The sequence below is a fragment of the Brassica napus genome, chromosome A4 (genome assembly GCF_020379485.1).
Source record: "Brassica napus cultivar Da-Ae chromosome A4, Da-Ae, whole genome shotgun sequence".
In the NCBI taxonomy this organism is placed as follows: domain Eukaryota; kingdom Viridiplantae; phylum Streptophyta; class Magnoliopsida; order Brassicales; family Brassicaceae; genus Brassica; species Brassica napus.
This window is the reverse complement of record NC_063437.1, coordinates 21,038,253-21,064,910: the sequence shown is the minus strand read 5'-3', so window position 1 is coordinate 21,064,910 and position 26,658 is coordinate 21,038,253. Positions and strand designations below refer to the sequence as shown.

Below are 26,658 nucleotides of genomic sequence, written 5' to 3'. Positions count from 1 at the left end.
AAACATAGATCATCTGTAAGTAACGTGATAAGGTTTCTCATAGCTTTTCATGTTTAACTTATCCTTTGTAATGAATTTTAATGTCTCTTTATTGACCATTAGCATGTGCTTATTGCTTTGATGCAGAATAAGAAGGAGAGCATTAGTGCTGCTGCGGAAAAAAAAAACGCGGTGAAGGGAAGCGTTACATTGACTCAAGGACTGACAATCTGACATTAGACATGTTGGTGTTGTTGTTGTGTTCTCTTCTCGGTCAATTTATTGTTGGCCTAGCTGCTTTGTCCTATCATTTTTGAGATTTTTGTTTTTCTTTGCAGTTTAGTTTTGAGGTATATCATAATTTGAGGGTGTTTTTGCTAAGCGAAGGTCTAGTTACCTGTAACAATAGCCAAGGAAACCAGTTTCTTGTAACAACAACAGTTGCTCGGAAAGTTCTATCCTATTTTAAGTTGAGCTCTGGAGATTTTTCCTTCAGTATTAATCCATGCATTCCTGAAGTGTTGCTTTGTCTATTAAGATCTATTGGTGCAATGTTTCTTCTGATGCCCATGCAAACCTTTTCCACTTATTCGACCATTTATCATTTGCACAGGTCTGATGACACAGTCCAACTTGAAGAGACTGTAGTTTAGAAAGAAACAATGCCACTGGGATGAAATTTTGAGTCATGCTGGCTAGAATAAGGAACATACCCAAATGCGCTTGGAAACTGATCTAGTATGGGCAGTTTGATGAAAGCAATTATAACTTTTTTGCATTTCTGCAACAAAAAGATTTGGAGATTGCTTTTTTTCTTGATATGCAAATACAAAGTAGCAGCAGCAAATGGAGAAGAAGAGCTGAAGCAAGCAAAGATGAAGACATGAAGGAAGAGAGAATGAGACTACACTGCTGCTTAACAGAAAAACAAATAGTGACGCAGTGCAGGGATTATGGTTGTTCTCAAATGGTTTTGAAGAAGTATTCCATAAGAAACATGCCTTGGTGACTCGTGTTTGTTGCTTTTTGTCGCAAACGCTTCCTAACTTGCCGGGCTCGCTTCCCTGAAATATATGTATTGTTAAAGTCCATGTATTAGTTTCTGATCTCTGGACATGGACCCCAATGTCAAAACTCTCCTTAATGTACTTATTCCTAGCTTTTCCTCTCTCTGCATTAGTTCGTCCTAGTTCATTACATACACAACACAACCCAAAGATTCCAATCAAAAACTCCGAGATTTTTGCAATGATCAGATCTAATTACAGAGGAGATCGATTGACTTTTTTTTACCTGTGATCCTCCAGGGCTGTTGAAGACACCGAAGAAATGAGCAGTTGATTGAGGATTGAAACGACCATGTATTAACGAATTAGTTGGAGACTGAAGGATTCTGGGTATATCGGAGACATCATCTTCCACTGATCGATGTCACACCCTTCAAAGGCACACTCTTGAAGTCAAACAGACTCCTGTTCTCTGTTTGCTGATCATATTCTTCTCAAACGTCGTTCTCTCGTCTGAGCCGTTAATCTCTTATCCGGTAGCGATATCAGCGACTATCTCTGATGATGATGATTAAGTTGGGTGAATTGATCCGAGAGAACAAAACTTTTATATATTGAGCTACATGAGACCCAGAAACAGAACACGAAGTCTACGGAAACGAATCGAAGCTGTGGGAATCTTTAGTTGAGTATTGGATGTAGCAGTAGCCTTTACCCAACATGATTCCCATGATCCCTGCGAATTCCATATGGGTTTCTGGGAAAGCAAAGCAACCGCCGGAGATACTTCTTCCATTGATGAAATCTTAACTCTTGATAGATTTGTGAAGCTCTGAGATTTTTAATCTCTGGGATAGTTGATCCTTTAATGGACAAAAGTGAAAGTGCGAGACAAAAATATGTGGGGAATGGGATGACTCGTTGTTGGTGTATATATACACCTTGTGAAAGTGGTGTAGAAGCTAGGAAAGTTGAATCGAAGATCAAGTAGTGGGAAAATTTTGTTGAATGCCGTAATAAATAGCTCCTGAAAGTGGAGCCGGAGCGGTACGACGGTGGTCTCAGCCGGAGCCATCCCTCTTACGATTCTCGTTAGGTTTTTTGATTCTGGATGTATTTAGGTTTAGACATACCACTATATATATAGGAAGAGGATCAAGGAGAGGTGGAACAAAACATCCAAGATGAGTATAAAGATTGTCATTGATTGAGCAGAAAAAGGAGATTGGAGAAGACGGAGTGGAAAAGTCAGGATTACGAAACACGATTTGTCGACATAGGTTTGGTGGGCCAAATTATAATTTTAACAGTCCACGATGATGTGTCAAAATAAAGTGTTCTGATTGGTTAATTTTTCAAGGTGACGTGGATGCGTTTAGAAGGCTTGATATGCTGCTTTTAGTATTGTTAGATATGCCAACTTTTGAATGCAAAATGTATGTGAATGGGGGCATGAACTAGAAACCATATCATTCGTCGATTTAAATAACTAGAGAGAGTGGAGTTCATTAATTTAGGTTTCACTCAATAAACATGTCCAGTGTAATTTGTAAATACGAGTTTGTTTATATAAGAAATTAACTATTCATTAAGAAATTTTGTATTCTCACATTATTTATTGGTTCTCTACTAATATGTGTATTTGGGCCACTTTAGCTAATTGAAGAAAGTCCTGTAACGTTTTAATTTTCATGCAATTTAAATTGAAAAACTCATTATAAAGAGAAAAAAATATTATTAAGAAATTAATATGTGAAAAAACATTTCAAAACTGTGTAAATGCATATAGATTTGGAAATGTATATTACATCAAGGTGATATGGTCAAAATCACAGAATATAATGGCATCCACTAGCCGCAACCTGCAGTAGCTCCAGTTAGTTGTCTCCTCCGTCGCTAGTATTGACTGTGAAGAGGACATCGAAGAAGTGGTGGTTGAGAAGTAGTTTTTAAATCAGAATTTTCTCTAGTTTCTTATAAATTATTCTCAGACTATGGATTATCATTTGAGAGCCTTTGTAAATCTGCAAAAGAAGCTATTTTAGTTTTAACATTAAAGTATAATTTCAGTGTCTAACAAAACGTCGCTTTGGCCGAGTGGTTAAGGCGTGTGCCTGCTAAGTACATGGGGTTTCCCCGCGAGAGTTCGAATCTCTCAGGCGACGAAATATTTTTCAAAAATATCGAATTTTAATTTTTCACCAAAATCTTGAAGAAGAAAAAGCCCATCCAAAACGAAAATAGTAAATGGCCATTGGATCGGCCCCTGAACCCCAGCATGTCTCCAACCGCAAGAACCGACGATGGTAACAACCATGGTCGGACAATCTCTTTTGCCAGGTACGAGTTACGCTCAAAGGTTACGTAAACGATGGCTAACATTCGAACTCATTCAGTTCAAAAAAAAAACATTCGAACTCATTGCCCATTTCTTCGTAGTGTTGTAATATTATCATTAGCTTCGTATAAAAATGATATATATAAATAATATAATAGCAAAACATGCTTTTAATACATAACATTTGAGTTTATCACAATTTTATAATTTAGTGAATATAATTTTCTTTTATTTATAAAATCTGACATCATCTAACTAGTTGAGTACTTATAGAGTGAAAAAGCAACATTACTCTATATTTCATTCTATTATAAAAATAACTCAATTATAGAGTGAACCATTAAAACAAATTCAAATTTATAATAGAGTTACTCTATTTTAAAGTGAAATATAGAGTAAAGTTTTGTGTACAATTGGAGATGCTCTTAGATTTCTATTTAAGAAATTATGGATAATGACAGATCACAACAAAAATACAATAAAGAAAACAAAAAATCATAATCACAAATAAACCATGAAAAGGAAAGATTAATTGTTCAAAGTTCATCAAAAATATTTGGAAAACGACATATAAACATAGAAAAAAAATTATTAGTCTAAAGAGATTGTCAAAATATCTAATTATGTGTTCTTTAATCATAAATATTGCTTAAATTTTAAGAATTTGTTTATTGATCATTTTCATATATATTTTATATAATTTAAAAAAACTAAAAAGAATCTAAAAATATTATAGCATAAGTACTTACTATAAGAAATTTTTTTGGGAAGAAGTACAAAAATACATCCATGCAGGCTCCCATGTTAGGTTTGACCGTTTGAATTTCATAATATCGCAGAAAATAATAATGCTCCTTAGGAAAAGTATTCTATTCTTTCCTTGTACTTGACGATGTGCTATGTGTAGTGTAATGTTTTGAAAATAAGGGCTTGAAAACAAAAAGAGAAGAAGATGCATAATGTTTTCATGTGAATTTTTATGTTCACGACGATTCTAAATAACAGTACAATCGTATTCTCGTCAATATGAACATTAACTGCGTACCAGGAAGGAAGCAGACATGCATTTACGAATCATATAGCTGATATCAAATACGATTTAATCACACGAATTTTGTTAAATAACCTTTTCAGAAGCTAGTAATGAATAATGAGAAACGTTGATGACAAGTTTCTTTTGTATGATGCAAAATACGAGACGAGTTACGTTTCAGTCTCGTATAGTTTTTGGTTATATTGCCAACTAAATTGTAGATAATTTGGCTACCGAATATAACATAAACATTAGGCAAACTAGGAAGTACGATAAAAAGAAAAAACTAGGAAGTACGAGGAACAGTGAATAACTAATTTATGTCGAAAAACCTGTAATAAGAACAAATGATGACAGCATGATTTCGCAGACTATTTAATTTTATCTCCCCTGTTTCTCCACGATCGTTTAAATTTTCTATTTAATAGTAGTAATATTATTTTTACTAAATGCTGTATATTTTTGCTTATATATATATTCTTCTTCTTCCGTCGTTAATATTCAATTAAATAGTGGAGCAAGAAGAACATAAACGATTGGTTGATGGCGTCATTGGTTATTGTTGGAGAGAGTGAAGAGGTATCATTCACAAAACCACTTGGAAGGTTGTCTGTGTTTTACTATGGAGTTGGGCATATGCTCAATGACATTACTGCTTCTTGTTGGTTCACTTACCTTCTCCTGTTCTTGACTCAGATTGGTCTCTCCCCAAGGTTTGTAAGTCAACTCTTCACATAAAATCCATTCCTACTAGTGAGATCATCAAATGTAGTTTTTTGTTTGTTCTGTAGGGATGCTGCCATCGTCATGCTCTCTGGTCAAGTTGCTGATGGTTTTGCTACTGTCTTCGTTGGTGAATCGGTAACTTCTTTATAAGCTTGAATCTTTTGAGTAACACAAACTTTGGGTTTAGTTTCTTTGTTGTGAGAGTTTGTTTTGGTTTCAATAACCATCTCTTTATTGGTAATTGCTATAATGTGTTCAAGCAACTCTTTTCGGACATTTAGGTTCTCTTAGTAATCATGTCATTTTACGGCTATGTTGGTTTCAGTTAATGTAAATATTGTCACATCACTGTCTTCTTAACATGCAGATTGATAGATTTGGGCATTTCAAAATCTGGCACGCCGCAGGGTCCCTATTAGTGGCTATCTCATTTTCATCGGTTTTTGGCGGGTGTTTGCCTTGTACTATCCTCCATAGTAACTCTTTAACGCTAGAAACATTATCGTACAGCATGTTTGCAGCTATCTTCAATATAGGATGGGCAGCTACTCAGGTTTCCCACATGTAAAACACTCTTCTCTTTTCTTCATTTTATCTTCTCTTTAGGTTAACATCAGTAAGTATTCATTTTCATATCTTTACTCTTTAGGGCTATGGTCAATTACATTACACTGAACTCAACAAGCAGAGTAGCACTAACAAGCTCTCGTAATGCGTTTAGCATGGTCAGCTCTTTCCCCTATAGTCTTATTATGGCTCTTATATATATTATTATTATTTATTTTTTTTAGTTCTTGACTTTTCCTTGGACTGTGTGTTTTCAGGTTGCTAATTTAGCCTTATACGCGATTGCTTTAGTTGTATTTGGTGTCAGCAAGGCTGATACAAAAGAAAACACTGAATCACAGGTTTGTGTTTTTTATAGCCTTATACGCGATTGTTTTTATATACGCCAGAGTTAATGCCTGTAGATATGATTCTAATTAGCCTGTCTTTAAGTCTATAGTATCGTTGGATTGCTTATTCATGCATTACCGTTGGCTGCTGCTTTGTGGTCGTATTTCTTATGGGGACAAAAGAACCACGGTAATGCAAACATTTCTCTAAAATGCTTAAATCAACTTTAACCAAAGTTTCATGCATGGTTAGATGATATTATTATTGAAAATGAGTTGGTCTTCTTTTTATGTTCAAAGGCTGCGTATAACTCTAAGGGAAACTAACCGAGCAAGAATACCATGGGCCTATTGGTTCCGTAAAATTCTATATTATCAAGTCGCTATGGTTTATCTCCTCACACGACTAGTCTTGAATGTTTCCCAGGTTAGTTTATGTATCGTTTCTCACTTTCTTGCTTCTCTTCTATCTATATTAATACTCACATTCCTGGATTACATTTATATCCACAGGCATATCTTGCATTCTTTGTTATTGATGACTTGCAAATGGCTCAATCCGCTAAAGCTCTGGTAAGTGAAAGAAGTATCTCTGTTGATCATCGAACTTTTTTTTTAATAATAGTTATCATTAATTCTTCCTCAAAAGAGGCAATCGGAAAGTACAGAGATCCTGTCTGAACCAATGTTTTCATTTTCAGATTCCTGCAATAATCTATATCTGCAGCTTCGTTGTGTCGGTTATGCTTCAGGTATACAAGAAGTTCAAACCTTATTCGTCTTCCCCATCTCTAAAAACAAGTGTTCTAAAAATGGATTTAGCTGGAAAAGTGGACAAAAACAATTTTTCTAAAACGATTTAAAAAAAAGGCTTAGGCGTTCAAAAAATCGATTTAGACACCTACATAATCAATAATCGCATATAAAACGTTTAACTACCGCTTAGCGATTTCTTAAACATTGTTAAAACCTTTATGTAATGTAACTATATATTCCCATTAATGTAGGAGATTCCTTGGAATGGGAAACGCCTAAAGGCCTATTATTGTGCTGGTGGTATCATTTGGATGTTCTGCGGTGTATCTGTCCTCTTTTTGCCAAGAAGCATTAACTCTTTCATGTATGCGATCTCTGTCTTAATCGGCATAGCAAATGCATTGATTCTGGTAAGACATTCCTCTACTATATCTGATGTCTTTATGTGATGTAAGGAAACTCTAACATATCTTTTGACTAATCTTAATCTTTACAGGTGACTGCAATTAGTATGCAGAGTGTGTTGGTTGGTTCAGAACTAGGTGGATGTGCTTTCGTTTGTGGGTCTTTAAGTTTCTTAGATAAAATGTCATGTGGCATTGCTTTATATGTTCTTCAGTCACACAAAAGTAAGTTTTCTTCTTAGGTACTAATATTATCTCAACTCGGATAAAATTGTTGATGGACGTGTGATTTGGATATATTGTGCAGACGGGACTTCACCCGAAGATGTCGTAACCAGCACACATAGTTTTGACTTTTCGGTGACAAGATATGGATTAGGACTTGTCCCAGCTGTATGCTCTTTTATTGGAGTCGTTGTCACGTATTTTATGGAACTTGATGGCACAATACTAAAGCCTCTTTGCCAACCGTTGCTACTAGAATAAACAGAAAGGAATCAAATCTGTAACATTTCTGGTGACGTAGCACGAGATAATTAAAATAATAAACTCTGTTTCAGTTATAGTCTTTTTATAAATCCTTGTTGTTTTCTTCATAGTTAGTCAGCTTATGGATTTGGATTGAGTCGTATGACTTAAGGAGAAGATCGTCTGGGTTATGTCAGCGATTTCTCAGATTCAAATCCAAGAGTAATCGCTGCTTCATTATAATCAAATAGTACTATTCAATATTATTTTGAGTTTAGTTCTTTGTTTCCGAGAAGTTTGTATAAATTTTATCACATCCTTGTATGTTATACAACTGATGAAACAGAGCTCGAGAAATCAGTGTGTAACATAAAACAAATAGATAAATCAAATAGAGTGTTAGCATAACCTTTTTACATAGAACATACAAAGAATGTGATATACAGTATATTACAAAGAATCAAACCAAACAACTTCCATGAAAACTAAATAATAAAATCATCATTTTTCATCACCAGCCCAGTTTCCCTTGAGTTTAGGCCCAGTAGGCCCATCTTCACCATACACTTCATCAGGAATCTTCTTCGCAAAGTTGTCAAAAGCCTTCTTCAAAGCTCCAGGCAACAGCCTCGCCACCCTCTTAACATCATCATCAACGCTATAATCAATCTTAGGTCCCCACTTCCTGTAATAATTCAGCCACGGCGGCTCCACCACTCCTCCGCCTTCATACTCCGCCGCAACCACCTCGTACCCTAACCCCGTATCAACCACCTTCTTACTCTTCGCCGTATCGTTCCTTATCCCAACATCACCGTCTCCTTGCAACACAAGTCCAGGTTTAGCATACATTGCGTGTCCGTGAAGCGACGCGTACGCCACAGGCTTGTTGCTTCCTCCTCCTTGGAACTCTAGGTCACAAGCGTCGAGCCAAACTCCTCCGCTGTGCTGAGACAAGAACACTCTCCATAGCTCTCCGGTGAAGTTGCTTATACGTAACGTCACGTGTTCCCAATCACCAATGTGTTCGCCGATCCTCCCTAACGGTAGGTTGATGAACTTGACTTTAGCACGTGCGGGACCATTGAAAGGGTAGAATAGCCAGATGGCTATGTCGGTGAACGTTGCTCCGAGCATTGGTTTGATGTGGAGATACGCTTTCGTGTTCCGCAAGTCACCTTTCTTAACTCTCTCTTTGGCCTTCTTGTCTCTAGGCAGGTCTAGCCAGTATGAACCGTCGTTAGATCCGCCTTGTGGAAGGTTTGCTCCGTTGGATTCGATAGGGTTAGGGTTTGATTCTTGACCTTGCTTGTAAAGCAAGGCACCGTTGCTGAAGTACCAGTTGACAGAAGAAGGTAGGTATTCTTCGTCTGGGTGGAGATGGATCAATGGAGAATACGTGTTGAACAAGACACCGATTTGGGACCCGTTTGGCATGGTGGAGAAGTTTAGTTTCGTGTTCTTCAAGCAAGCTAAAGATGGAGGAGATGAGTTTTGAGGTTGCCATGTGAATGTTCCGACACAGACTCCTGTAGCTTGTGTCCCTCTAATGTTCGGTCTTAGGTTTGAGACGTTGACTCCGTTTGTTCCCCATATCCATGTGTCAGCTTCACACTGTTCGGTTAAGTCTGACCTAACACAACGTAGTTTGTCTAGAGGAGGCTTTTGAGAGGTGGTTGTGACTAATAAACCAACGGCTTGGTATCCATCAGGCGGCACGGGCTGCCAGATGTATCCAGGTCCGTCTTGTTTGGTCTTGAGTGACTCGGTGTTTGCTACGAGGGTGTAATCTAGAGGCGATTTCAAGGTGTCGCTTGAGAGATCCCTAGCTGTGAGTACCCATCCAAATAGTTGATGGTTGTTTGGTTGAGCGTAGTAACCGAGGATGGAGAAACCGGAAGGGACCGATGATGGTTCAAAGAAGGTTGCTCCGAGGTTGTCTGGTCCACCTTCATAAGTGGACCAGACCTTGTTGAATGTCGAAACTTGGCTAACCTCAAGACCTCCCAAGTCAATGGTTTGTTTCGCAAACCCGTTACCTGAAGATTCAAGTCAAATAAAAATCATCAAACCAATAAATGTTAAGTTTTACGAATTTTCAACTTAAAACCAACTGGCTGGACTGATCCAAGTCTTTTATATTATTCATGTTTCCTCGAAACTCTGTAGAAGTTTTATATTCTCACAAGAGATGGACAAGAACCATATATAGTACAAACCTTGAGGCAAAGTAGGCAGTGGTGAGGGAAACTTGAAAGGAGTTTCCACGGGAAGTGCTTTGAGAATCTTCTCTGATACAGCTTCGGGAGAAGGATCCGTGATTGAAAGACAGTTTCCCATTTTGAGATGGGGAGATTGATTTGAAATGGTCTAACAGTAGAAACTTGAAGTCATGGGTTGTATATATTTTTAGTATCTTGATGTTTTTAAAAACTCGTCAAGAATATACTATAAAATAAGCAAGAGAAGTTAAATGCCAAAGAGAATAAGTGTAAAGCATATTCTTCATTGTTAATGAGAAATAACGCAAACGTAAACGTAGAAGTCAATGCTTATCGATCTAACTGAAATTGTCGTGCAAGGTTTTATTCAAAATATACATGTTTATTATATCCTTCTCTTTTCTTTTTTTTTCTGCAGTTTACATATCGTGCAAGGGAATACTTGAAATTTTGATGACAAGGGACAACGACTTGTTACAGTTTATCCAAAAGCAAAAGAAACCTGGTACTTGTTAAAAATATATAAAACTAATATGATTTTAATATATATACTTAATTTCCAATACAAAATCATTTGTAAGATGTTTGTAGTTAGGAATCGGTCTCCGAAACGGTCTTCAATAACCTACACATCTTTAGAACTCTATTAAGTGTACCATACAAATTCAATCATGGAAAAAGATGCCACGAACATTTTCAGAGTAGAAATGTCATTACATGTATATAGAATTTTATACAAAAATATAGGTACATGAATCATATAAAATATATGTAACGATATCTTTTTTTTTATGTAACGATATTTTATGTTAACATTGTTGGAAGATCCATCTAGTAGAATATTAAAGGAAAATTTTCAAAAAAAAACTTTGTTTGCTTACAAAATCATAAACCCAAATCCACGAAAAAGCGAACTCCATAAAACTGAAAGCATCATGACCTTTGTTACCGCCAGTTCGTCCAATGCATCAAATGATATTCAGAAATCTATTTTTAAAAAAATTGGTGGAAAATGTTAAGAGAAATCTATAAAATTGAAGTTCCGAACAAATATAAATGTTGCTAGCCCAAACACTATCATGTACAAAAACCTTACGACCAGATCAAACATGCATATTCTTATCATATTCTTTTTTGACATTCAAACATATTATTATTCAAATTACAGACTTTTGACCTAAAAAAGCTTTTACATACACATAATATCAAGGATCTAACTACCTTGACTGAATTTTTCTTTTCATGTCATGACTATCACATGTTCTTATTTTAAATTACACATGCGACATACTTAAGCTTTGACACACACACACACACACATATCCAGATATCAAGGGCACTTAGCGTTTCGACCAGGACCACCATAGAAGAAATGAGTCCCCCGGCCCCAATAAGAACTTCCACTTTGTCCTTCTTTAACGCTGTAGCAGTTATCATTATCAGTAGTAGGATGAAGATTTTCTGCTTCTCTCAGAGTATTGGCTCCATCAACTGTCATAACTTTCCTGAAATAGCTCGCTTTCTTATACCACTCTCCTGCGAAGTGCCCACTTCCCATAGTGGTGGTTGTGTGTCTCCCGCCGGTCATTTCGTTTGCGATTCCACCGCCCCAATAAACTTCCTCAGCTTTATCTTTCAGAGAAGTAAACAACGAGCCAGGCCAGTACCCAACAAGCTCCTCACCGACCCTTAGCCACCAGTTTCCACAGTCCTAAGTTATAGACAATCCATTTTGGGTTTAGTTTAGATGCAGATATATGCTTAGATCCCATATTGCAAATTTAAAAACTTATATATATATATATATATATATTTAATATTTTTCCAAAAAAAATACAATCTTAATGATAAGATATTTTCTGATTTGTTTTTTTTCAAAATTTAGGTGAGATTCTTTCTAAAATTATGAACATATCTAATAAATTGTTATCATAATTAATTTGACAACATAAACATTTATTAAGATCAGAAAATATAACATATCTAATAGGAGGTCCAACTTAAATCCACCTAGAAAAGTCATAATGTTTCTGTTTTAACAAAAGAGATGATCATCATTTATTCTTCTTTTTGACAGAAAACTTGTTCTAATAAAAATTAAATTATTAGAATGATTCTATTTTTACATATGACATCGAATTAATAACTGTGTTAGAAGATATTTTGTTTCTAAATAAGCACAAAAGAGAGACCGGAAATGAAGTCAAACCTTGCCCGCATTACCAGATACTAAATTCGCTCCAAAAGAAATTAAGCGATAGTGTCAGTCACAAGACAAACGGCAACATATTAGTGACAACTACATTATGAACCAATATATTTTTGGATGAGTATTAGTAACAACTAAATTATGAAACAATACATTTATTTATTACACTACACTAATGAAGTTTGACCAATCCTACTATATAAAAGGAGCTATTTTAAAGGCTTCTAAAGTGTGCCACATATGCAAAAAATTCCTAGCCAATCAATCTAACAGCTCATCTCAAACTGGGCTGATATCCATGTCAATTACGAAGCCCAAACAATTTATTTAAATCCCAGTCAATACTGAAGTCAGCCCAATATCCATTTACGGTATATGATACCAAGAAACTAAGAAGCTCATTCTATTTTATGAAATTACATGCTTTTGTTTAGTCTTTCGCCACACCGGAGGCGTGTTGAATCACAAAGCTTCTCACGCATCCCATTATTATACTATTTCAATTGAGGTTCTTAGTGTTGTTCTAACTTATATTTAAAAATAAATTTTATTAAATGTTATAGATTTTACTATTATCTTAATAAAATTTAATATAGATTTGATATATATTATATCAAATTATATAAAACTAATAAAAATGATATAAAATTGTATAATTATCAAACATTTGGCCTAAACAATATTTTTAAAATTTTGTAGAAATATAAGAAACTAAATATCATACGATTAGATATTAGATGTTTAAAAATTGCATATTTTTAAAAGCTTTAGTAATACAAATTGTATAATTATATAAAAATAATAATATTACTAAATCTGGAATGGTATATATGAATATATATTTATTTTATAGATGATGCATAAGATATTACCAACATTAAATAAAATTATCCGTCTCATGTTTATTTTTTTAATTGTAGAGATGACATGTAGCAAAATGCCCAAAATGACCCTAATACTCTAGATATATAAAAAATATAAAAAATTTGAAATATAATACAATAATTATTTGTAGATAACTGGTACGTTTAACTTTGTGGGACAAGGAGACGTCTAATTTCAGGGAGTAAAATCGCATATCTACCAGGAAAAACTAAATCGTAATCATCACAAGTATCATTCTACGGTTACATGAAGGTAATAAACTAAACATAAAGTTTATGTCAAACTAAATTTTTACAAATATTTCACTTTTTCAGGGAAACTATCACTCACAACCACACCTGGATCGTGCTTCTACTTTGACAACGATATTGATATCATACAACGCTTCCAAAAGAGGAATAAATTTCTATCCTAAGCCTCATAGCAAACGACACCAGTCAACTTTTTTAAAATTTACGTTACAGCTTTCTACGTCAATTAAATAGGCACACTCAAATACTATTTTTTCTTACGAATATTAAATTCATCAACATAATTTATTATTCAAACTTACTTTAGTTTATAAAAAAAAGTGATCACCGCTTCCAACGTCTTCGCATTATAAAAGAAACAAAACTTAACTTACACTTTCAGAAACTTTAAAACTTCCAATTTTAATTAAACTGTTCTTTAATTAAACATGTAATCCGCGCGAAGCGCGGACACGGGCTCTAGTAATTATAATGGAAGATCCAAAAGTCCCATCTCTATGTTTTGTTATACGTAGACAAAGCAATTATAACACAGGTCACCTGAAAACAAAGACGAGTAACTAATGTGATTATATATATATTCCAGTATACACATGGGACCATGTTCTTTAAAGACATTTATATTCTCTTCACTCCATAGAAACAAAGACACACTCATTGCAAACTAAAACCAATATACTTAAGAATGCGTATATAATATATGTTTTATACAATTGATAATTAAATCTGGAGTGATCCTGCTATGCAAGTGTAAGTAGGCAGATCTTTAAGGGCAATTAGAGTTTCTACCAGGACCACCATAATAGAAGTGACTTCCCCAAGAACCTCCATCACCACTCTTCACATTGTAACAGTTTTCTTGATCAGTAAAGACTTGAAGATTCTCAGGGTTCCTCAGTTCGTTCGACCCATCGACTACTTGAACGTTCTTGAAGTAACTAGCTTTGCCCCAACCTTCCTCTGCAAACCGACCACTTCCCATCTGAGTGGTGGTGTGTTTTCCTTCCTCAGACTGTGAGTTCACCACTTCACCTCCCCATTCGATCATCGATGCACTTTCTGATAAGTAAGAGAAGAGTGAAGCTGGCCAGTATCCTATTATGTACTTCTCTCCAAATTGTAGCCACCAATGTCCTTCTTTTGGATCCTGAGAAAAACCAAACCGAAGCTAAACCAAAACCGGTTGGTAGAAATAGTTTTATGCTAAACAAACTGAATAAACCGACAACATCACTAAAACCATATTTTTCATTAGCCTACATATTTTTATTGACATCATTAGGCTACATATAGAAATAAATTTAGCTGTACAATGTATATTTTTATATTAGTTTTAACTAAGTTATTTTATTCTTGTTTGTAGGGAGCTAACTAAAAGCATCTAAGCTTTCAAAGTTTTAAAGGTTTCTTGCTGTTGGTTTACCTTCCAGATAAGTATGGTAATGTCATACTGAGAGTTCCCATAGCCAGAGAGAGGTGAGATTGAACCACCCATTGCAATCTCCCTGTTGACTTGAACAAACCCTGAGCACAGAAGGTTATAGCAGCCAGTGCCTTGGTATGCATCACTCTGTTTTTTTTTTCACAAGAGAAACCAAAATAATGATACTTAGATAAACTAAAACACAGACAAGAATATTAAAAAAAAAAACCGAAATATGTAGAAACTTACAGTCCAATAAGTGAAGAGCCTGGTGCGAGTATCACCATACAACTGTGGACTGACCTGAAAACACACACACAAATCTCTGAGTTAGAAACAGTCTTTCTCTATTAACAAGAAGTCCTTTTCAAGAAGATAAGATTCACCTGCCAGCCAGCTTCAATACTATTAAGATCAGAGTTAAAGTTTCCACCCAAAACCCAAATCTGAGCCAAGCTAAACTCATTAGGCATCTCCACATCCGGATTCCATACATTAATCTTCGCTTTCGCCCCGTAGAAAACCCCATCTTCGACATACATTATCGCGTGCTACATCAAATCCAAAGAGATAAGAAACCTTGTTAATAAACACACAACAACAAAAACATGACAATGAAAAATTATTACCTGATGACCATTTTGTGTGAGGACACTAGCTGGCTCATAAGATTTAGGCTTAGGAATACTCTTCTGGCTCTTCATACCGAACTTCTCGACGGAACTCGCTCGGTAAAGATCTTGCTTCCTCGTTCTTCTGATGGGAACTGTGTCCTCAGGGCATTTCCCATTCACATGCCAAAGCTGAGTGATATCATTACACTTGGACGAAACTTTACTCTCACTAAAGACACTCTCTGGGTTGAAACTTGGTCTCATCTATAAACAAAGCCCATTAACAATGTCAGAACAGAGTCTGTTCGAACTGAAAGAAGAAAAACAGAACAGTTTCTAAACCTGGACGGTGTGGTTAATGAGCAGAGGATGAGCTAAAGCTGGTTGGTCGGTGATTGGGACACAGTCAATCACATCTCCATCTGGGCTCTGTTTGAAACCATAAATTATTGTGAAATTTGTTGAAACTTTATCTAATAATCTCTGTGAAATTTTTTAACCTTTATGGATTTGAGAGGTGGCTTGTTGAGTCGTTTCAAGTGTTTATGGATTTGGAGATCGGAGAACCTATTTTCGCCGGAGATGACTGAAGGAGTGAGGATAGCCGCCACCGTCATTACCAGAGCAAGCAAGAAGCTGACCCTTTTGAAATTAACGGCCATGGTTAAAGAAAGAAAGAAACACAGAAAGAGAAAGTCTTTTTGGAGAGATAGAGAAGATGAGAGGTTCTTCTGGGAAGTTAATAACTCTTTTGTGCTAAACCTTTCATTAAAGGACCGTACGTTTTTTCTTTTAAAACAGACACAAGTGAAAAAACTTGGATTCTTTTGCGTAAGATTGGTTACTGTCTTTTCATCTGTTTTAAATTTTTATTTTTTCTTGTCAGGATCTTTTTTTCTGGAATAGTTCGAAGGTTTTATTTTTATTTTATATCAAAAGTATAATTTTTTTAATTTTTTTAATTTTACTGTCAGCTTTTTAGAGAAATGAAATTTTGCTGGATTGGAACATTCCCACTGTTCTGACGCCTTAACGTTTTGTTTTCGGGATTTTCAAAATTCATCTGGAGAAATGTATTAATCTCTTCTGGTTTAGGCTCACTCATACCTAGCTAAAATGATGATAAAAATGACATAATATGTTAATCATGAGAAGGGTCAAATGCAAATGTTTACATCTTCCTTTTAGTTTTTCATTGCCTAATGATGCATATTAAGATTAACACAGATCAATTTCTTGTAATAGCATAATTATTCAATTTTAAGAAAATAGATGTCTTATAATTTATTCATTTACATTTTTTTAATATAATTTCTCATTACATAAATATTTTGCATTATTTATCATAGAGCCAGTCCAGTCGAGTGTTGTTCATAAACAAGCCGGTTATCATAAATGCACACTTTGCAGTACTGATTTAAACCTTAAACATACAGTATTGATAAAAAAACAAAACAACATGTGTAGATAGTAATATTTAAATTACTGAGTCAACTATTTGAGCATTGCTCCACTACCTTATCATCACTATTTAAAAAGTATTTATTTATGATTGGGTGGGAGTGAGAGCACCCACAATGTGAAAAACAGTGTAAAATTCAAAAAATAAAGCCATGAATTGTCGGTTAAGAACTTAAGATAATTAGAAGGAAAAATGACGACAATACATGGTCTCAAATCTCAATCAACTCCACACCTTTCCTTTTCCATTCTGTTACATCTCCATTTTCCCATTTTGTATTTCTTTCTTTAAAGCCTACGTATGTCCTATGCCATTAATTTCTTATTGGCCAAATCTTCACATTTTTCTATTTCGATTGTGAATTCGTACAATTCTTCTTTTTATAAAAATTTCATCAAATTTTTTTTTTGTCTTGAAATATGAAGATTTTATTTTCATTGCCACGATATATTTCTGAAAATTATGTGCAAATTGCATCTCTCTGCCGTATTAAAACCGTTTGTTATTATTAGCTAGAACCAATAAAAAAATGTTAGTTGATTGTTCAAGGATTCTGTCTCCACTGTAGAAAAGTATTTTCTCCATTTTCCAAATGAAATCCAGTTAATTTTTGTAGGGGGAAATAGGTGGTAAATAGATGCTATATTCAAACTTTCATCATTTAATATCAAGATATTCAGGAACGCTGACATCAGACACGTTATTATAACGTTCGTGATATGAAAAAAAAAAAAAACAAAATTGGTACATGCAGACACAAATTAAACATTTTTGTAACACAACATCTGCTTTATTTTATTTTTTGTACATAACATCTGCTAGCTTTATTGCTTACTATAGCTAGACATAACCATAAAAAAAGTACAATGGGTCAATTATAAAGTCTAACAACTGGGTCTATAATCATGTCTCTAAGTCATTTCCAAATTATAACATACCAACGACCTTAATGAAAACAGCTACAAACATAGGTCAAGTTCAGTTAGTTAGTTTAATTAATATAATATCTTGACTACAACCTTTTTCTTACTTGAAAGGATTGAAAAAAAGAACCGAAATATTCAATATTCAATATTCAAAAAGACAAAGAAAGAGTTGGCTTCATCTCGTGGTTTCTTTAAAAGTGCCAAAGTAGAATTTTGGAGTGTTATGCTCAACTACATGTCACGGGTATGGGATTGACTCATTATCACATTTCAACGCCCTACTAATTATTATTACACACCACCAGTGGGCAGTGGTCCACTGGAGTCACCACTTAAAATGGACTATTTTATGGGCCTAAAGATTATAAGGCCTTACATTTCCAAAGATCAAATGTTTTCATGCTTATAAATCTGATGCTCTCAAACGTATCCTGGAATCAGAAACATATAACACATCTGTTTTCTCTGACATATAATTTTACATTTCAAAATACAAAAACCTTGTTGTGTTGGAACAACATTTGCTATCATCAGCGTTGTTCTAATTAGCTACAGCGTCAGTTTCATCAGCTTTCTTCAATACAGTGACTTTACCAAAACCTTTTATTATACTATTTTGTGTGATACATTTATTATGCAAGGGGAGCTTCAAATTCATTTATTATACACATTGCTTGTGGTGCTGCTGTATAAGCTGACTTCTAAGATAGCAATCTTCAACCTGCAGAAAAATTAAGACATTTCAGATTTCAACAACTGAAAGGAAACAAATGATTATATCAAATTATATGTTTAGAGGTTCGGTTCATACATGTGACGAATGTGTCTTAAGCAGTGCAACTCCACAGTCTTCCACTGATACTTTTTCTCTGCTGCTTACTCTCGCTAGTTCCGACAACAAACTCTCAATCTCTTGTGTCTGCAAAGTGCATCAAAGAAGTTGTTACATATATATTCATGTTCATGTCTGGCGTGAAGCCAACAATGATAGCATTTTGCCAACCTTAGGGAGAAACTGTTCTATACTTTGCACGATGCCTTCCATCGTCTCAACCTGATATTGAGAATCAAAATTGTTTAATGCAAAAGATATAATAAAGGGAACAATGTTAAATCTAAGTTCATCCGAACAGTATAAACCTTGATATCGACATCTAGAGGGAGCCGCAATGAAGCATTCAATAAAGCTTCGGATGTTTCCGATAGTGAAGCTGAGTATTCTTCTTCAAATGTTGTCCATTGTTCCAATAAAGGCATCTGCATTAGAGTAATAAAGAGGTTAGTCCACCAAATACTACTAATTACACGTTTTTTCTCAATCGCTTTTTTTATTGTCTAAATGAGATAATCAAATCTGATTTACTTGAGGCTCCACAATCTCCTTAAGAGCTTTTACTCTCACTAATCCTTGGAGCTCTATGCGTTTCTTATGTACACAATGAGAGAGCTCTGACATTTTCAAACCAAGTGAATAAAACATTCTCTGCAAGAAAGTTATAATTCACCATTGAAGTTAGAGACTATTGCTAGTTCGTTCAGAATGTTAATGTTAGAGTCATACATACATACCTCAGCCTCTGCTTTATGAGCTTGTTTTATGACGTCAGCATTTGCGTTTGCGAATCTCCATTGCAAGTAGCGGTTGTGTAGCAGTTTCAAAGAGTGTGCATCCGCTTGTTGTCCTAAAACTCTCTTCTGTCTCTTTATATCTCCTTGAGACTTCAAGTTGGGTGCCACGGGAGGCAATGACAAGCCAACGCCGTTTTTAACCAACAACGAAGCCCGAAACGACGACGTATCATCATCGTTGAGTTTCTCTTCTTCTTCACCGTCCGTGGAGACGGATAATCTGAGAAGCCTAGCGGCGGCTGATGACGTAAGCAAACGCTGCTGGTTCGATCGAGACCTAGACGGAGGCGGCAGCAACGTTAGAATGTGTCCGTTCTCCTCTCTCAACGGCTTGGATCGGTTCCGCCGCTGGTTGTTTTTTCCTCCGTCGAGAGGAAACGGCGAGTCTAGGCCACGCGCGGCCGTCTCCGGAGGGCGGTTCTCGTCGCCTTCCGGTAATTTTAACTGCCTTCTCGGCTTCTGAGTTGAAACGGATCGCTGATGATGTCCGGAAGATGAAGCAACCGGAGACATGAATCTGGAGCTCACTTCTCTCACTCTAGGACGCCGCGTAGAAGGCGGAGGAACCGGAACCGGGACCGGCGCAGTTATCGCCGGTGTTGATTGGCCGGTTCTCGTCTCCATTTCAGTTGGATCGATGAGAAATTGGATCAAAGGGATTGACTCAGAGGAGGAAGAAAGGTGGGAGAAGAGGAGTAGCCGTTGAGTAATGCTTGAAAAGTACAACGGTTCTTCTCTTCTTGTCTGAACGGTTTTAATTAGTTTAACGAATTAACGGGAATTTAAAATTAATTCGATAACTCGGGATTAATTTTGGCGGGCCTTGGGCCCAATTAGGAGCGTCGAGTTTAATTATATGTGTTCTTATAACGTGAGAGGTTAATTAATTTGGGGTGGGGCCATTTTACAATTAACCTTATTTAACTTTAGAGTTTGTTTTTGTTTTTGTTTTTGTTTGTGTATTATCCTTCTGTGTCTCTACTCTCATGATTTTAACTCCAAAAGTTACGGCTAGATATCAACCAAAATCTCACATTGGAAGTTAAACGAAAGAATGTCTAATATATAAAAAGATGTGTAATTATAAGGGAAAATTGCCAAAAGAGAATAAAAAAACCAGGTTGTTGTCCCTTTGGTATAAAACTAGTTTTGTCCATTTTTTTCTCCTTTTTACCCTTTGTATTTCTGAAAACTAATGAAATAAATAATTTTGAGAATCAAAAAAATTATTAAAAATATAAACAATTAATAAAACATCCATATACACAAGCTGGTAATTTTGTTTTGTTCAAAAACTTGGTAAATAAGATTTTTAAGATACGTTCTACTAAAAGTAGAATGCGTCTTCAACATAAAATAGTATAGTAGAAAACAATTTCTAAAATAAACACGTTCATCTACTTCTTTTAGAACGTCCATTTTACTATTTACTAAATTTCTAAAAAAGAGGAATGTGCATTCTACTAATCGTAAATGTATCCACTTTCCTTCCGAATGCATCTTCTACGTTTATAAAGTATTCTAAATTTTAGGGAATGTGTTTTCTACAATGTACTCTTACGTCTACTCAAAGTAGAAAATGTATTCAAAATTTTTATCATTCTTCTAAACTTTTAGAAGTCGCCTTCTACGGATAAGAATACCTGATTTTTTGCGAAAATTAATGAAATTTCAGTTAAGGAAATATTATAAAAATCTCCTAAAAATATTCTAACTTCCTAAAACGTGTTATGGTCGATTTTACTTGAAAAAATTAAAGAAAAAAATGATTATCCCTTCTCTTCTTCATCAATCTATGGTTTTCCCATAGTTTTTCTTTTGATTCTTCTCACAAACTCTTGTTCTCTATGATGCATATCTATACCGTTTTTTTTTTTCGATTGCCTTTCAATTTTTTTTTTCATTTTTTCCATTAACTTCTATTTTAAATTCAAATTAACTTTTAAATTGTGTTTAATTAGATTAAATATAGGGATAGTTTTGGGATTATGAGAAAAATTATACTATTGAGACAACTTCATGTTGGTTTTATACCAAGGGGACAACAACCTTGTTTTTTTGTTCTCTTTTAGCAATTTTCCCTAATTATAATTAGTAAAATATCTTTTGGAAAGAAAACAAAAAATAAATCTATGCGGGTTTGCCTAAAGCTCAACATATTTTAAAATCGACAGTAAAATAGTTGTTTTGATTATTTTTTTTAACAGTAAAAAAGTTTGTCTAGACTAGATTCTATGTAGCTTAGTTGGTTTTTGTTTTTGTTTTTGTTTTGTTTTCTAACCATAGTTGGTTTTTGTTGTTGTCATTCTTATTGTTCTACTTGATAATTGAACCCTTTTTACAAGGGTTTTTTTCTTATTCTCAAATACTGTATTTTCTTTGAACATGATCCTAATCAATTTTGTTGGTTGTAAAGGTTAGTAATGCAATGTGGTGTTCTTCTTATAATTACTGTAAGTAAGGTATTGAAATTAAATTGTGAAACCAAAAGAAGAAACTATAGAGCCTTTCATCTTTTTGTAACAGAGCGAGACTCAGTTACTAAAATAAGCAAAAATACTTTATCCTTTTGCGTGTATACAGAGTCTTAATAATTGTTTTCCACTTTCCTACAGAAAAAATAAGAAAGGTCATTTAGGGCTCTCTTGAAGGGTTTTCACCCCCATAGAAACAGAGCACTAGAGAGAGGTTGTGAGACTGAAACAGTCAAGGAGGAGAAGAGGAGTTGAGTTGTCTTCCTGAGATGGCTAGAAACATAGCATTTGGTAGGATTCAAGAAGACATGAACAAGACAAGCTTCTTCAAGATTCTTGCAGATGAAGATCTTTCCTCTGAATCCATGGTACTCATCTTCTTAACCTTTTCATCTCCTCTTAACAGTTTTTTTCCTTGTCTGAAATGTTCAAAGGTGGGATCTTTGATCTTCCATGTTTGATGTGTCTAATTAAAACATATATTTTGTTACATAGCCTTAACTGCCATGTTTTTTTTTATATATCTTCATTTTGTGTGTGTATGTGTGTTCCAAAGAGGTTGATTCCAAACGAGTTCTGGAGAAGTAGTGAATGCAAGAATCTCCCACCTAAGGTGACCTTAAAGGTGGCTTGGGGAAGTTCTTGGCCAGTGAATCTCTCAACATTCATGGGATGTTACCTTATGGAGAGAAAGGGGTGGGACAAGTTTCTAAACGACAATCACTTAGGAGACAACGAGTTTCTGACCTTCACTAACGAAGGAAACAATTGCATAACCGTTGACATCTTCCAGAAGAATTGTGTAGAGATTCTCAAGCCACTAAACACTTCTTCTTCCAGTAAGCTCTTGAGTAGTTTTTTATTTTATTTTGTGGATATTTGTTTTTTTTTATTAATCCACTGTGATTTTTTGATGGCTATGAAGATGTCAAGAATGAAGAGATGAGCTGTGTTGATCCTGTAATAGCTGAATCTAAGAAGCAGAAAGTGGATAGTAATGTCTATGGAGCTTCTTCATCTTCTTCCTCTGCTGCAACATTCAGTCTCACCATCAAGAAATCACATCTCACACTGTTGGTAAGATTAAACCAATACACAAGTACCCATTTGAGGTTTTTTACTAATGATATTATGTTACTTGGAATGATTGTTTTTATTTTATTTGATAAGTCCATACCGGTAACTTTTGCAAAGGAGCACATGCCAAAGGTGAGGACTAAGTTTGTCATACATGATCCCAAGGGTAAGCCATGGGAGGTGGTCTACGTTCCCAGTAATGGATCAAAGTTGTTTTCCAGCGGATGGAGGTTTCTAGCAAATGGCTACGGTTTAGCCGTTGGAGATGTGTGCACTTTCAGACTCGTTAGACCCAAAGAGATGGTTCTTGAAGTCTTACATGCCTCTCCATGAAGGAGTGTTTGATTAATAGCTCATAAGTTTAGACTAGTTGAAGCTTTTGTTTCATGCAACTTAGTGCTATAGTTTTGGATCTTTATGATTAAATGAAACTGATGCTTTTTTTTTTATCAATGACTTTATTAGCAAATCAATATGATAATGAAACCAAATATTGTAGAGAAATTACAAAGCAAAACTTGAAAGAAGTAAGAAACAGAATAGCATTGTTAATGAGTTTTTACTCAAAGATCAGAAAAGACTTTGAATATGTTACCATTGATGTAGTCATTCTCTACCAAACTTACCAAATAGTAGCTGTTCTTGACATCCTCAAGCAAGTTTCTGGAAGGGTCAGCTTCTTCAGGGTACAAGTTAGCCCAGTTTCTTGACCAAGTCTCAAACGCTTCATCTTTCCAGACATTGAAGCTAGAAGGGTCAACAATGGTTGGTTGAATAATCTCCTTAGCTGGAAAAACACCCCAAGTAACAGCATTCACATCAGATTGTGAAGTGTTTGACACCCAAGTTTCACCTTTGTTCATAGCTATGTAAGTTATAGATGGCAAAGCTTTGCATATCTCAACAAGTGCATCTAACTTGTCCTTTGAGCAGAAGAACTCTAGGTAAGCCTTTTGGTATACATATCCACCAGGACCACCCCATCCTGAAAATCATACAAAGCATTTGATAAGGAGAAGCTTAGAGTCAATATCTCACTAGTTATGATAAGAAACTTACCAACGGTTGAAGAATCAGATCTCTCAGCGTTGACTGATGGTTGGCTATTGATGGTCAAGAAGCCTTTGGAGTTTACTTTCACCAGCTGCTCGTTTATGATCTTTGTCTCTGGCTGGAGTCCATCCAGTTCAGACCATGGACTGCTCTTTAAGTTTCCAAGGCAAAGCTCCTTGAATTTCTGTTAACGTGTTTCACAAGATTATTGCGAGTGTCTGCGTTTCTTCAAGTGAAAGTCAAGATTATTACCTCATGAATATCTTCGACGCTTTTTAATGGGACAACCCATTCTTGTTGAAGCTTCTTGTCACGTGCTCGTGGACGTGAGAACTAACAACAATAAAATCATTTAGTTCAGCAGAGACGCATACAAGAACATGTGACATGTAACAATGTTAGTACCTGATGATCAGTGAGTGCACCATATGAGGCACTGCGTGAATCACCCCACCGGCCTTGTGGGAAGTTTTCCCAGGCCTTGGTTCTTGAAATGTAACTCTTTGGACGGTTTGCCCTTAAAAAGATTAAGAATAAATATTCTATGTGGATTAAGTCCTGTAGCTACTACCTAGGCATAATCAGAACATGAGAAAGTAAGTGTGGTTTACCAGAAAATAGGACGCACATCTTCCTTAATACGGAAAACATTAGCAGGACGTCTCCACGGTAAAGAACGAGAGATTTTGGACTCTTCAATCATACCAAGATTCTGCAACATCATCATAATGATGGTTAGGATACTTTTAACGTAAATTTCAGTAGTACAATGAGGACCAACCATCAATATTGAAAGAGCTGATTTCTCCATGTTCAATGTGTAGAGATGAAGAGACTTTATCCCATGAGCCAAGATCTTTTTACACATCTCTGTACCAAGGTGGATACCATAGGCTTTCACAGCTTCTTCATTATCCTGGATAGGCTCCAGTGCAGCCATGACCTCAGCTGGTATCTACATTAATATCACCAGCTTCATAGTTAAGTCATTTGCATGACTTAGTGTTATACTAAGAGATGAAAAACATACCTTGGTCTTGCAAAAACCAATCATACGCAAGAACCCTTTGTAGTTATTAATAGGCATGATTCCAGGAACAATGGGACATTTGATTCCGATTTGCCGACAGTCATTCACAAATTTGAGTAACATATCAGTGTCAAAGAAAAGCTGAGTAACGATTAGATCAGCTCCAGCATCAACCTGTTCCAAGAAAACGATCCATATTCAAATACACAATGCAAGAGCCTTTACAAAATAAATGATGAAACAAAACAAGACCTTCTTCTTAAGGTACTCAAGATCACTCTGGTAAGCTTCCTTTGAAGCTAGGCCATTTTCACCAATGACATCAGGATGAGCCTCTGTATATCAAAAGAGATCATGATTACACTGATCATTTTGAGATAAATAATTTTTTTTTTGGCATCAAATAATTTTAAGGTTAATCTTAATAAGTAAAAAATTCGGTAATTTGGATTCATGCAAATTATAGATAACAGTTATAATAATGATAATTTTTAGTAGTTAATAATAATAAATTTTAAATTTTAAATAATTTATATAAAATAAAAATGTGTTTCAGAAAGATATATGTTTTACATTTTCTATGTAAATTCTAATAGTTAATAAAAATGTGTTTCAAAAAGATATATGTTTTAAATTTTCTATGTAGATTCCATTAGTTAATAATGATAAATTGTAACTTTCAAAAAAAAGTATACATATTCAAATATTATTGGTTTAAACTTATGAAAATAGCTAAACACAAAATGATGTATTTATGATGTGTTTTAAAATATTTGTGAAACACAAAAAGATACAAAATTTTGAAATAGAAAAATAGTTTTTTAAAATGTAGAGACTAAAACTAATGTTTTATCAGGTTGTGTCTAAAACAGATAGTGAACAAGAGAGAGAGTACCAGGGTAACCAGCAACAGCGATACCAAAGTAATCACCATACTTGCTCCTAATATGATTCACAAGATCCAAAGCGCAACCAAACCCTCCTTCAACCTGAACAAACTTGTTCTCACCATGAGGAGGATCACCTCTAAGCGCAAGAACGTTCTGAATCCCATTAGATCTTATCGTCTCAAGCGCATGATCGATCTTCTCCACCGGCATGTTAGTGCACGTGAGATGCATCATACTCTCGACGCAGACAACGTTCTGCATCCTCGAGACAATGTCGAGCGTGAGATCTGCCGTAGATCCACCAGCCCCCCACGTGATGTCGCAGAAGGCAGGACCGTAAGCGACGAGACGATCCATACGTTCGAAGAGATTGTCCACTCCATCCTCCGTCCTCGGTGGGAAGAACTCGAAGGAGAACGTTGTTTTACCTTCATCGGTCCATGACTTGATCTTATCTATCACCTTCATCTTCTCCGGTTACAAAGTGAAGTTGTTACGGGTTATTGTAATAACTGCTTTATAGTAATAGAACATCCCAAGAAGTTCGGTGATTACAACGACTACGTCCACTTCCATTAAAAACTTTTTTCATTTTTATGATAATTATACTCTCCATCCTGTAAAGATCCACATTATAATATAAAAATTTGTTTCTAAAAGATACATTTTTTACATTTTCAATGTATTATTTAATAAAAAATTGTAAATTTCAAAAAAATTAGTGGTGTTTATTAGATAAAAATTATAAAAAATTGTTATTCACAAAAAAACAATGCATTTACAATCAAGTTTTAATGTGTTTTCTTAATATGTGTGAAAAGTCTAAAATATGTAAATTTTTGAAACGGAGGAAGTAATATTTAATTGGGAATATACATTAGTTTGCTATTATCGAAAAAGACGAAA

General features: G+C 35.1%; 6 protein-coding genes and 1 non-coding gene across 7 annotated transcripts; 3 read left to right on the top strand and 4 right to left on the bottom strand.

Moving 5' to 3' along the window:
* The first annotated feature begins 3,069 nt into the window (after nucleotides 1–3,069).
* TRNAS-GCU lies at nucleotides 3,070–3,151 on the top strand. Its single transcript has one exon. It is a non-coding gene; the product is annotated as a tRNA-Ser (tRNA).
* A 1,216-nt stretch (nucleotides 3,152–4,367) lies between these two features.
* On the top strand, nucleotides 4,368–7,815 carry LOC106429272 (major facilitator superfamily domain-containing protein 12). Its single transcript, XM_013870014.3, has 12 exons — nucleotides 4,368–5,070; nucleotides 5,149–5,218; nucleotides 5,451–5,647; nucleotides 5,733–5,808; nucleotides 5,908–5,991; nucleotides 6,090–6,169; nucleotides 6,280–6,406; nucleotides 6,493–6,552; nucleotides 6,681–6,731; nucleotides 6,987–7,145; nucleotides 7,232–7,364; nucleotides 7,447–7,815. Exons 1-12 carry the CDS (start codon nucleotides 4,901–4,903, stop codon nucleotides 7,623–7,625), a joined length of 1,386 nt encoding a protein of 461 aa, XP_013725468.1. The 5' UTR covers nucleotides 4,368–4,900; the 3' UTR covers nucleotides 7,626–7,815.
* Nucleotides 7,816–7,970: 155 nt separating this feature from the next.
* Nucleotides 7,971–10,110, bottom strand: LOC106429215. Its single transcript, XM_013869961.3, has 2 exons — nucleotides 9,827–10,110; nucleotides 7,971–9,646 (listed from the first exon to the last, which is right to left on the bottom strand). Exons 1-2 carry the CDS (start codon nucleotides 9,945–9,947, stop codon nucleotides 8,109–8,111), a joined length of 1,659 nt encoding a protein of 552 aa, XP_013725415.2. The 5' UTR covers nucleotides 9,948–10,110; the 3' UTR covers nucleotides 7,971–8,108.
* A 3,621-nt stretch (nucleotides 10,111–13,731) lies between these two features.
* On the bottom strand, nucleotides 13,732–16,026 carry LOC106429315. Its single transcript, XM_013870066.3, has 7 exons — nucleotides 15,712–16,026; nucleotides 15,554–15,640; nucleotides 15,227–15,475; nucleotides 14,984–15,148; nucleotides 14,847–14,900; nucleotides 14,598–14,744; nucleotides 13,732–14,321 (listed from the first exon to the last, which is right to left on the bottom strand). Exons 1-7 carry the CDS (start codon nucleotides 15,871–15,873, stop codon nucleotides 13,941–13,943), a joined length of 1,245 nt encoding a protein of 414 aa, XP_013725520.2. The 5' UTR covers nucleotides 15,874–16,026; the 3' UTR covers nucleotides 13,732–13,940.
* A 1,985-nt stretch (nucleotides 16,027–18,011) lies between these two features.
* Nucleotides 18,012–21,700, bottom strand: LOC106429257 (protein ENDOSPERM DEFECTIVE 1). Its single transcript, XM_022718918.2, has 6 exons — nucleotides 19,169–21,700; nucleotides 18,963–19,082; nucleotides 18,740–18,856; nucleotides 18,603–18,653; nucleotides 18,411–18,518; nucleotides 18,012–18,320 (listed from the first exon to the last, which is right to left on the bottom strand). The coding sequence occupies exons 1-6, from the start codon at nucleotides 19,850–19,852 to the stop codon at nucleotides 18,261–18,263; spliced, it is 1,140 nt and encodes a 379-aa protein (XP_022574639.2). The 5' UTR covers nucleotides 19,853–21,700; the 3' UTR covers nucleotides 18,012–18,260.
* A 146-nt stretch (nucleotides 21,701–21,846) lies between these two features.
* On the top strand, nucleotides 21,847–23,226 carry LOC106429273 (B3 domain-containing protein At5g18000). Its single transcript, XM_013870015.3, has 4 exons — nucleotides 21,847–22,070; nucleotides 22,259–22,541; nucleotides 22,628–22,779; nucleotides 22,873–23,226. Exons 1-4 carry the CDS (start codon nucleotides 21,972–21,974, stop codon nucleotides 23,110–23,112), a joined length of 774 nt encoding a protein of 257 aa, XP_013725469.1. The 5' UTR covers nucleotides 21,847–21,971; the 3' UTR covers nucleotides 23,113–23,226.
* On the bottom strand, nucleotides 23,209–26,291 carry LOC106429264 (methylenetetrahydrofolate reductase 2). Its single transcript, XM_013870005.3, has 9 exons — nucleotides 25,758–26,291; nucleotides 25,115–25,197; nucleotides 24,863–25,036; nucleotides 24,614–24,787; nucleotides 24,444–24,544; nucleotides 24,238–24,349; nucleotides 24,085–24,165; nucleotides 23,839–24,016; nucleotides 23,209–23,764 (listed from the first exon to the last, which is right to left on the bottom strand). The coding sequence occupies exons 1-9, from the start codon at nucleotides 26,218–26,220 to the stop codon at nucleotides 23,343–23,345; spliced, it is 1,788 nt and encodes a 595-aa protein (XP_013725459.1). The 5' UTR covers nucleotides 26,221–26,291; the 3' UTR covers nucleotides 23,209–23,342.
* Nucleotides 26,292–26,658: the final 367 nt, after the last annotated feature.

Excerpts from the sequence above, each read along its gene's own strand:
- LOC106429215 (XM_013869961.3), bottom strand. The coding sequence starts at position 9,947 with ATGGGAAACTGTCTTTCAATCACGGATCCTTCTCCCGAAGCTGTATCA. Across the intron at positions 9,647-9,826 it reads ACTGCCTACTTTGCCTCAAG|GTAACGGGTTTGCGAAACAA; the intron begins GTTTGTACTATA and ends TTGAATCTTCAG.
- LOC106429315 (XM_013870066.3), bottom strand. The coding sequence starts at position 15,873 with ATGGCCGTTAATTTCAAAAGGGTCAGCTTCTTGCTTGCTCTGGTAATG. Across the intron at positions 15,149-15,226 it reads TCACACAAAATGGTCATCAG|CACGCGATAATGTATGTCGA; the intron begins GTAATAATTTTT and ends GATTTGATGTAG. Across the intron at positions 14,745-14,846 it reads GGCTCTTCACTTATTGGACT|AGTGATGCATACCAAGGCAC; the intron begins GTAAGTTTCTAC and ends AAAAAAAAACAG.
- LOC106429264 (XM_013870005.3), bottom strand. The coding sequence starts at position 26,220 with ATGAAGGTGATAGATAAGATCAAGTCATGGACCGATGAAGGTAAAACA. Across the intron at positions 25,198-25,757 it reads CGCTGTTGCTGGTTACCCTG|AGGCTCATCCTGATGTCATT; the intron begins GTACTCTCTCTC and ends TTTGATATACAG. Across the intron at positions 24,545-24,613 it reads CAGCTCTTTCAATATTGATG|AATCTTGGTATGATTGAAGA; the intron begins GTTGGTCCTCAT and ends ATGATGTTGCAG.
- LOC106429257 (XM_022718918.2), bottom strand. The coding sequence starts at position 19,852 with ATGGAGACGAGAACCGGCCAATCAACACCGGCGATAACTGCGCCGGTC. Across the intron at positions 19,083-19,168 it reads CTCATAAAGCAGAGGCTGAG|AGAATGTTTTATTCACTTGG; the intron begins GTATGTATGTAT and ends ACTTTCTTGCAG. Across the intron at positions 18,321-18,410 it reads TTAAGACACATTCGTCACAT|GTTGAAGATTGCTATCTTAG; the intron begins GTATGAACCGAA and ends ATTTTTCTGCAG.
- LOC106429273 (XM_013870015.3), top strand. The coding sequence starts at position 21,972 with ATGGCTAGAAACATAGCATTTGGTAGGATTCAAGAAGACATGAACAAG. Across the intron at positions 22,542-22,627 it reads ACTAAACACTTCTTCTTCCA|ATGTCAAGAATGAAGAGATG; the intron begins GTAAGCTCTTGA and ends ATGGCTATGAAG. Across the intron at positions 22,780-22,872 it reads AATCACATCTCACACTGTTG|TCCATACCGGTAACTTTTGC; the intron begins GTAAGATTAAAC and ends TTATTTGATAAG.
- LOC106429272 (XM_013870014.3), top strand. The coding sequence starts at position 4,901 with ATGGCGTCATTGGTTATTGTTGGAGAGAGTGAAGAGGTATCATTCACA. Across the intron at positions 5,809-5,907 it reads CTCGTAATGCGTTTAGCATG|GTTGCTAATTTAGCCTTATA; the intron begins GTCAGCTCTTTC and ends GTGTGTTTTCAG. Across the intron at positions 6,170-6,279 it reads ATGGGGACAAAAGAACCACG|GCTGCGTATAACTCTAAGGG; the intron begins GTAATGCAAACA and ends TTATGTTCAAAG.